This window comes from Mixophyes fleayi, chromosome 1 (assembly GCF_038048845.1).
Source record: "Mixophyes fleayi isolate aMixFle1 chromosome 1, aMixFle1.hap1, whole genome shotgun sequence".
NCBI classification, from domain to species: Eukaryota; Metazoa; Chordata; class Amphibia; order Anura; family Limnodynastidae; genus Mixophyes; species Mixophyes fleayi.
In genome coordinates this window covers 306723298-306733292 of record NC_134402.1, presented here as the reverse complement: position 1 = coordinate 306733292, position 9995 = coordinate 306723298, and the positions used below count along the sequence as shown (strand labels likewise).

General features: G+C 41.5%; 1 protein-coding gene across 1 annotated transcript; it reads left to right on the top strand.

Moving 5' to 3' along the window:
• The first annotated feature begins 424 nt into the window (after positions 1–424).
• Positions 425–9239, top strand: PCK2 (phosphoenolpyruvate carboxykinase 2, mitochondrial). The gene is made up of 10 exons (XM_075211180.1): positions 425–647; positions 4559–4813; positions 4998–5182; positions 5400–5603; positions 5695–5882; positions 6013–6175; positions 6834–7052; positions 7154–7291; positions 8099–8194; positions 8415–9239. Exons 1-10 carry the CDS (start codon positions 619–621, stop codon positions 8867–8869), a joined length of 1932 nt encoding a protein of 643 aa, XP_075067281.1. The 5' UTR covers positions 425–618; the 3' UTR covers positions 8870–9239.
• Positions 9240–9995: the final 756 nt, after the last annotated feature.

The following is a 9995-nucleotide window of genomic DNA, read 5'->3' as shown; positions in this document are numbered from 1 at the left end:
AGCCATGTAACAGTCATGTTACTGTGGTTGGTGAAAGCAGGATATATAGAACAGATATATAGTGCAGAGAGGCACATACATGTGTTGTGAGTTGTTTTACAATCCGACAGAAGTGAGTACGTGAAAGAATGTGAACATGTGGAAGGCTAAGTGATACCTAAGACCAACGAATTGTTACATCAGCTGGGTAGAGGAGGAGGAGGAGGAGGAAAGAGGAAGATAGGGGGCAGAGTTTGGAGGGAGGTGACAGTCCGGTTTCTTCATCTGAGTTAGAGATTTTACCAGTAGTGGGAGTGGTGCAGGGCTCAGGGGCTTGACATCCAGCAGCCAATGGTCACAAAGTAAAGTACCGGCTATTCTAGGAAGTTAGGGTCTGGGGGGGAGGGGACTGACAGGGTGACACTGTAATATTGGGTGTGTGCCCAGTCTAATACAGGATATAATACACGTAGAGACAAACAAGACCTTTGGTCGAATTTTACCTCCCCAAACCGGTCTCCCTGTCCTGCCCCTTGTGTGTTGTCCCTCCCTGGGCTCTGTATCCCCGCACCTCCCCCTTCTTCTCATCCTGCAGGAGCCCTCTGACCCGCTCCTGTCTCTGCTGCTCCTGCTGCTAACATGCCGTCCTTCTCCGTGCGCACTGTGGGGTAAGTGTGCGTGTGAGGTCGCAGCAGTCTTCCGTTCTACGGAAACCGCCGCCAAACACTAAAGTCATTTAACAGTTATTCTATAATGTGTCAAATACTTATTGTGCAATCACGATTTCAGTTGTGAACATTTTATTTGGATCCACGATAATGTTCCATTTAATATTTGTAAGAACTGTTTTTGATGCACGTGATCTGTAGAGGCTCATATAGGACTGAGTTTATATATCAATGTAAAGTAACCAAAGAGAGTAAGTCCCATATTCAATGCACATGATCAACGCAGTCTCAGCCAGTATTATTAGAATAAAGAATATAATGTGACCTTGCTCCACATAAGACCAGCTCACATGATGTTCACGTTATATATGATATAATGGACCCCTCACTGCACAGGGTCAGGACAGGCTTAGACAGTGTTGATTTATGCATGATCCATTGATTTACTAGTTGCACAAATCAGGAATGCCCAGGCAGTAGTGTGTGTGTGTGTGTGTGTGTGTATATATATATATATATATCCAAAAACATACTGGTAGGTTAATTGGCTGCTAACAAATTGGTGTGTGTGAATTTAGACTGTAAGCCCCAATGGGTCAGGGACTGTAAGCCCCAATGGGTCAGGGACTGATGTGAGTGAGTACAGCACTGTGGAATTAGTGGTGCTATATAAACAAAAGATGCTGATATATATGTTATAGCACTGGGTTTGTATAATCCATTAGAGGAAGTATTGTAGAGGTAGCTTGCCATGTTTGTTCCACAGCTCCTAAGTGTTTTGACTTTAGTAATTAAGTCACTGTATATTATAGCCTATTTATTACAATAACGGATGATGTACCATGGTAATAGTTAGCATTAGGCTAAGTATCGCCTGCCGTATTCTGCGATGCTTAGCCTAATGAAGGAGATATCTCTGATATCTCGTGCAGTATGTTTTTGCTAAATTACTAGGATACTAAAACATGTCTAAACCATTTGGAAACAACCGTTTTCACATTGTTTAAGGCTTGATAAATAGGCCCCCTAAAAACAGTGATGATATTTTATGTGTTTTTACTGGACATGATCTGGTCAGGATTAGTTTGTAAAGGAGCAGGGCCCTCTTTTCTTCTGTCTTGTCTGTGGTTTCGGTTTATATGCTTTTTTTTTATCTTAATGTATGTATTGTATGTAATGTATGTATTTTTCTGGGGGGGTTTTTTTTTTTTTTTTTTTTTTTTTATCTAGGAACAGACTAAGTATACTGATCAGTTTGTAAATTGGATTCCCAAAGTTTTGTTGATGCATGAACAGACTGATTGAGTTGCCAGATCTATAGGGACCCCAGGTTCATGTGGGATTCCCAAGCATGCAAACTACATATGTTAAATATCTACATTTTATATTATTGTGCATTATATATTGTACATTAAATGTGACCTTGGACTGGGCGTTTCATAGCACAGTCTGACAATTGCATAAACAGGTTACTATAGCCCCTTACCACAGTCATATCAAATTAAGCTGAAACGTAGAAACACAGAATTTCACAGCAAAAATGTCCTACACATCCATCTTGTTTCCCCATTTTTTTTTTGTGTGTTTAGGGGGTGAGGGGTAATAATCATATATTTTTTATATTATTTAAATGTTTTGTAGCCCCTAATGCAACGCCAGAACTACACAATATTTCAAAGTCTACATTGTATCTGGGTTTCATGGAACAGGATTGTACTGGCAATCTGACTAGTCCTTTGCCAGGAGGGCTCATGTTACACCTTAGAGTGACTGTTGACCTCATGTAATTTATCAGCTCTACTTTTATTAGGACACTAGTCCCACTGGCTCCATAGCCTGCATTAGACCCCCCACTGTAAAGAATTAGTAATCACACCAATAGATAGACACAATTCTGTACTGCCCAGTGAATCATGGGCTTGGGCTGAGCCAAACAAAACAAGTTTTGGATTTGAATATGTGCATGAATGTTGACTGGTTTGCATTGTTCTCCAGGTTTGCTTTTTAGTACCAGTCCAGGCCTGATGGAGTTCTGGCATGTAGACATAACACTGCTAAGTGCCATTTGCTCACAATCTATCGTATATACTCTCACATAATGAAAACAGAACCAATAGTCTATTAGTTTACTGAAGTAGCTACAACACATTGATGAGATCTAATATTTACACAGTGCTGACTTATGCCTAGTATATGATGACCTCCTAAAAGATTGTCAAGGCTGGCTCAGATAGTCCTTGCTTTCTCTGTGATGTAGTAAGGCCTTCTAACTGGGAAATAACTTTATTAACAGTACATATTCAGACATGGGCTCCTGGTTAAAAAAATAATATATATGGTATTGGGGCAGATTTTAGTCTGGGGAGGGGGGGGGTGTGATTCGGCTCAGCAGCCTATTAGGAACATTTTAAAGAAAGAACTGCAGGTAGCCCAATGACCCAGCCCAAGGTAGCCCTCTATGTGACCAGCCTGGGGAACACATACAATGCCCAGCCCAGCCTGCTCCAGTAGGGTTTGATCTAAACTATATCCATGCTGAATACATGTTTATCCGGTGACTCTGCATATCTGCCTGATGACCTTAGATCTTTGTACGTGTTGTTTATGAAGTGTGGGTGGAGTGTAATTACTGAGTTTAGCAAAACAAGATGAGCCTGTGAAAGTTATACAGTTGCTGGCATAGCATCATCATCATCATCAATTATTTATATAGCGCCACTAATTCCGTAGCGCTGTACAGAGAACTCATTCACATCAGTCCCTGCCCCATTGGAGCTTACAGTCTAAATTCCCTAATATAGACACAAACACACATACAGACACAGAAAGACAGAGAGGAAGACAGACAGACAGAGAGGGAGAGACTATGGTCAATTTTGATAGCAGCCAATTAACCTACCAGTATGTTTTTGTAGTGTGGGAGGAAACCGGAGCACCCGGAGGAAACCCACGCAAACACAGGGAGAACATACAAACTCCACACAGATAAGGCCATGGTCGGGAATCAAACTCATGACCCCAGTGCTGTGAGGCAGAAGTGCTAACCACTAGGCCACTGTGCTGCCACAGCATGTTGGCTTAGTGGTTAGCACTTCTGCTTCACAGCACTGGGGTCATGAGTTCGATTCCCGACCATGGCCTTATCTGTGTGGAGTTTGTATGTTCTCATTGTGTTTGCATGGGTTGCCTCCAACATTACAAAAACATACTGGTAGGTTAATTGGCTGCTATCGAATTGACCCTAGTCTCTGTCTGTCTGTATGTTAGGCAATTTAGACTGTAACTTTCAATGGGGGCAGGGACTGATATGAGTGAGTTCTCTGTACAGCACTGTGGAATTAGTAGCGCTATAGAAATAGCTGATGGTGATATCAGTTGCTAGTATATCACTCATTAATTTGTTTTACAACTCTGTGATGCATTTAAACATTTATTGGATGTAGTAGAACAGTGCCACTTAGTGGCCAAATTATTATCAAAGCTAATATAGCACTTAACTTGGCAGTACCTGGCATGGGGTCTAGCAAAGACACAAAAAGCATAGATTAAAAAAAAAATACAAGAGTGTATAATATAAAACGAGAACTACCACCACAATATAATTGGAGGATAATATAATTGAACCTAGTTTTCTGGAGTTTGTATGTTCTCCCTGTGTTTGTGTGGGTTTTCTCCTATAGCCCAAAAGCATACTGGTAGGTAAATTGGCTTCTGACAAAAGTTAACCCTAGTGTATCCTCATCATCATCACCATGTATTTATATAGCGCCACTGATTCCGCAGCGCTGTACAGAGAACTCACAGGTTTGTTGTTGCTTTTATTTGTGGTGTCCTTGACGTGACCTTGCTGCTATTATTTTGCCTATTTGAAAACTTAAATGTGAGGACTCTCATTGTTAATTCTTCTACAGACCGTGTTCCCGGGCAGTAAGAGCATGGGTGGTGTCGCAGCAAGTAAGCTGCCGGAAGGCACACGCCGTGCGTGTCCTAAGTGGGCAGATGGAACGTCTCCCTCCCGCTGTCCGAGAATTTGTAATACGGGGAGCCGAGCTGTGTGATCCCCAAAACATCCACATATGTGATGGCACTCCTGCAGAAAATGACACGATTGTAACCATGTTGCAGCAAGAGGGTATGCTGAAGAAACTGCACAAGTATCCCAATTGGTGAGTTGTATCCTTGGCAAACACTTCGCTTGTGTCTGCTCCTTCTCCTTACTCCTCTCAAACCTATACTTCTACTCAATGTGTTCTTGCTACCTCTAACCAGTCTTCTTATACCACATCTTCAACCACCAACATGCACACACTTAATTGGTAACTATTTTTATCATCATTCTCTGTCTATCAGCTGGTTGGCTAGAACTGACCCAAAAGATGTAGCTCGAGTTGAGAGCAAGACAGTTATAGTGACTGAAAACCAGCGGGAGACTGTTCCAATTCCTGCAGATGGCGTAAAGGGGCAGCTGGGGAACTGGATGTCTCCGCAAGAGTTTGAGAGAGCAAAGAGTGATCGTTTCCCGGGCTGTATGAAAGGTCTGTATCATGGTGTGAACTTCTATTACTCACTGTAGAATTGTATTCCCAGTCTATAACACCCATGTTCTTTACTTTGTTCTTTCTGTTACTTCATGAAATGCCTTCTCCCAGACCGCAAGAGTTTATACCTAGTATGTGTGTCTTTTCCATCTCTATGTTAATTGTGCTTGTGGACCATGGCTTGTCTTTCATGAATTTTTTTCTTTTTACCTAGGTCGTACTATGTACGTATTGCCATTCAGTATGGGTCCAGTTGGTTCCCCTCTGTCTAAATATGGCGTGCAGCTCACAGATTCCCCTTATGTAGTTGCCAGCATGCGTATCATGACTCGGATGGGTACTCCGGTCTTAGAAGCACTGAGAGACAATGACTTTGTAAAGTGTCTGCACTCTGTGGGGCAGCCACTACCACTGAAAGGTAAGAAAGTACCCACACTATCTTAATATCTCACTTCACACATCTATGTATAGTTACTATATATAATGTTCCCTCTTGTTCTCTTGAGCAGCGCCCCTGGTCAATTCATGGCCCTGCAACCCTGAAAAAACACTCATTGCCCATGTTCCTGATAACCGGGAGATTGTGTCCTTCGGTAGTGGATATGGAGGAAATTCACTTTTGGGGAAAAAATGCTTCGCTTTGCGTATTGCCTCTCGAATCGCCAAGGATGAGGGCTGGTTGGCAGAGCATATGCTGGTGAGAGAGGAGCTTTTGGCTCCCTGTACACTCTCTCTCCTGCACTAGACCCTCTTTCTTCTATTTCTTGAGCCATCTGTTTCCAGCTTTTTGTACATCCTCTTGTTATGGGGTTTCTTTCCCATATTAGATTTTGGGTATCACAAATCCCGCTGGACGTAAGCGATACATTGCCGCTGCCTTCCCAAGTGCCTGTGGAAAAACAAATCTTGCAATGATGCAGCCAACTCTGCCTGGCTGGAAGGTTCAGTGTGTGGGAGACGACATTGCCTGGATGAAATTTGATAGTAAAGGTGAGTTGAAAATAAAGAGACAGGGTAAAGTGGCAGCGAAGACGATAGGGCTCATTTACTAACATTGCATGCAGAGGCAAAAAACAAAAGCCGCCAACTAGAACCTTTTATTTCCTTGTCTAACTTACACTAGACTAATAAAAGCTGATTAGAGTAGAGGTACAAAAATAAATGTTCTGATGTTGGTGGTTGTTGGGTTCATATTCCAGGAAGGTTGTAGAAGAAAAGTATTTTTTTATATATATAATTATACACAAAGTAACCAGCAAAAGTATAATAAAAGGGAATAAAACAGCACTAACCGCGCCTGTAACCAGTATAGTGAGCGCAGCAAGCAGGAGTCCTTGGGGAGGGTAAGCATGGAAGTGAAGGAAACAAGGGAAGAGGACCTTCTTGTGAGCATACAATCTAAATTTTTTTATATATATATATATATATATATATATATTATAATCTGGTGCTTGTAACTTTCAAGTGATGATAATAATTTTAAAGGTGTATTGTTTTTTGTGTGTTTCACTAGGTGTACAATTGGAGGGGATATCTTAAACATTAGTAATGTGAGGCTGCTTTCAAACTGCTACAGGAAAATTATAGGTCAAAATCGTCTCTATATGAAACAAACATCTAAAAATTCAACCCTTTGTCTTTCTTACAGGCCGTCTCCGTGCTATTAATCCAGAAAATGGCTTTTTTGGAGTGGCTCCTGGGACTTCTGTAAAGACAAATCCCAATGCACTCCATACAGTGAACAAGAACACTGTCTTCACCAATGTGGGCGAGACTAGTGATGGTGGGGTATACTGGGAGGGACTGGATCAGGATCTGCCACCAGGAGTCTCTGTCACATCCTGGCTAGGAAAACCTTGGAACAAAGGTCAGATGAATTTTCCTTTATCCAGTGCAATGTACTCTTGACTGTTTGTTTGTTTGTTTTTTTTCATATAACAATCTTTATTTATACTTTTTTTTTTAAAGGAGATAAAGAGCCCTGTGCACACCCAAATTCACGTTTCTGTGCTCCTGCTGCTCAGTGCCCCATTATGGATGAGGATTGGGAATCCCCAGAGGGTGTTCCCATAGATGCAATTATCTTCGGTGGGAGACGGCCTGAGGGTAAGTGATATTTATATATTTCACATGACAGATATACTAGAGATCAGAAAAATATTCAACTCATTCCACATTTGGCTGCGGAATTTTACATGTTTTTCTGGCGGACTTCTGCACGGATCTTTCCCCTTTCATTTTTGATCCACCTGGACTTCTCCCCTTATTATACAACAACCACACCACAGATTAGTATGAATTCAGACTATTGTTGTTCCAGCGCTATTTGTAGACTATAACTTCCGCGAAACACAGAATTTACAAATACAATGTGGAGTAGCGAAGCAAAAGCATTACATGAAGATTGCATAACCAGAACGTTTCACCACTGTGGAACGACATTTTCTGCCACATTATTCGAATTGCACAAAATTTTCACCTCAACTTTACCCATCTCTAAAGATATACCTTTTTATTTTGGTGGATGGTCCTTACCTGTGTTTAAGTCTAATAGGGAAGAGTTGTACTTTGCACTTATTCTTTTTCATCACATTTGGTCAACGTTGGACTTTTTATTTATGTGTATCCAGAGGGCAAGCTCATATATGCTGTGTATACATCTCTGCCCCTACTGCAGTGTCCTCTGCCAACACCAGTGGGTTTGGAATCCAGAGCATGAAAAGCTATTCCTGCTATGCATTTCAAACCTGCAAACAACAGGCAGATGACACAGAAGTGGTGTTTGTCTTTATGTAGGGAAAACCTTTATAATTGCACATACTGGTAGATACTCTGTTTAGCTCATAGAAATAAGATGTGTTCGATGTGAAAATTCCATTGTGTAAAGTAAATTTAAACTAATCTGTTTTGAAGGTGTGCCTCTGGTCTATGAGAGCTTTAACTGGAATCATGGGGTATTTGTTGGGGCTGCTATGAGATCCGAGGCCACAGCAGCTGCTGAACACAAGGGTGAGTCTAGAACCTTGATATTGGATCATTGTAATCTTCAGACACTGATGGACTCCTCTTGTATCTATAATCCCCTCTTCCTATATATGTATGATTTTCTCTGTCATGTTTTATACTTCTGTACATGTTTATACCCCCTCCATCTTATCCTTCTTTATCAGAGTTTTCTGTCTCCATATGTTTCCTATTTTCATAATTATTCACTTATGTGTCCCTTCAGGCAAAGTGATCATGCACGATCCATTTGCAATGCGACCTTTCTTTGGCTACAACTTTGGCCACTACCTCTCTCACTGGCTGAGCCTGCAGAACAAGGATGGACTACAGCTTCCTAAAATTTTCCATGTCAACTGGTTCCGAAAAAATGAGAAGGGACAGTTCTTGTGGCCAGGTTTTGGGGAGAATTCTCGTGTGCTAGATTGGATCTTCCGTAGGGTAGAGGGAGAGGAGAGTGCTAGGCAGACTCCTATTGGCTATCTCCCTGCTGAGGGGGCGTTGAATCTTCATGGGCTGGGTGGAGTTGACACAGAGCAGTTGTTTTCTCTTCCCAAAGGGTTTTGGGAAAAAGAGGTGCAAGAGGTGGGGAAATACCTGACAGAGCAAGTGACTGATGACTTGCCCCCACAAATTATGAAGGAGCTTCATGGCCTGGAGGGCAGAGTGAGCAAAATCTGAAGAGGTACGGTGAGAGAACAGAGAGGCCAAAAAGGAGGCGAGGGATACTCCTCTATGTAGACTGAGTTCAATTGCCTTATTTCACATACGTTTCCATAACGTCCTGCAACATGACACATTTTGGAATGTCACAAGCACGTGTCCTGAATCTACTGAACTATACACTTTGGGAGAAAACTGCATATAGGGAGCTAAGGGCTTAAGGACACACTGAGCAACAAAGGGAAAAGGGCAGCATAAATGTAAGATGGTTATCTAAAGCCTTAATACAACCAAAGAATTATTTGTCTCCTGTTGTGTGAGGGGACCTCAGGAATTATGACTTTGTTGGTTTTTATGGGGATGGGGGGGGGGGTTTGTCTCTTTTTTTTTTTTTTTTTTTTTTTTCTAATACAAATAAACTTTTTTTTTTTTTCACTTTGGTGTCTTTAATTTATCCTATTTCTGACATTATCCAATAGATTTTGGCCAACACACCATACAGTTGCTGACAGGCTATAAAAAAAAAAATGCTTGAAAATATATAGCTTAACTGTAAATCAGAGTGCAAAGAAGTTGTCAGCATGGCCATAAACAAGCACACCCTTCAACATTGGCCAGAGTATCACACGGCCGCTGCCCACTTGCCTTCTGCCTGTAGTGCGTCCTGGTGCCATCTCTTCCCCAGGTAAATGACACACACTGACCCAGCCATGGACATGATATAAAAGAGAACCTGATTCATCAGACCATACCACCCTCTTCCATTGCTCCATGGTCCAGTTCTGTGCTCACATGCCCATTGTAGGTGCTTTTCGGAGTGGTCAGCATGGGCACTCTGCCCAGTCTGTGGCTACGCAGCAAGCTGTGATGCACTGTGTGTTCTGACACTTTGCTATCCTAAAGGTTACAAAAAAATTGTCACATGATAGTTTTCAAGGACTGTAACTCCCTATATTATGATCATAACAAAATGTGCATATATACCATTGAGCTGCTACTCCTAAACTAGATTACATATGGAAATAAAGAAAATAGTTTATATTCGTAGAGCACCACTTGCAGTCTAATTATTATTAGAAGATTATTCATCTCTTCTCATTAAAATCAATTTGATTTAATTAAAATTAAATACATAAAATCAGTG

Excerpts from the sequence above, each read along its gene's own strand:
- PCK2 (XM_075211180.1), top strand. The coding sequence starts at position 619 with ATGCCGTCCTTCTCCGTGCGCACTGTGGG. Across the intron at positions 7,292-8,098 it reads CGGTGGGAGACGGCCTGAGG|GTGTGCCTCTGGTCTATGAG; the intron begins GTAAGTGATATT and ends TCTGTTTTGAAG. Across the intron at positions 8,195-8,414 it reads AGCAGCTGCTGAACACAAGG|GCAAAGTGATCATGCACGAT; the intron begins GTGAGTCTAGAA and ends GTGTCCCTTCAG.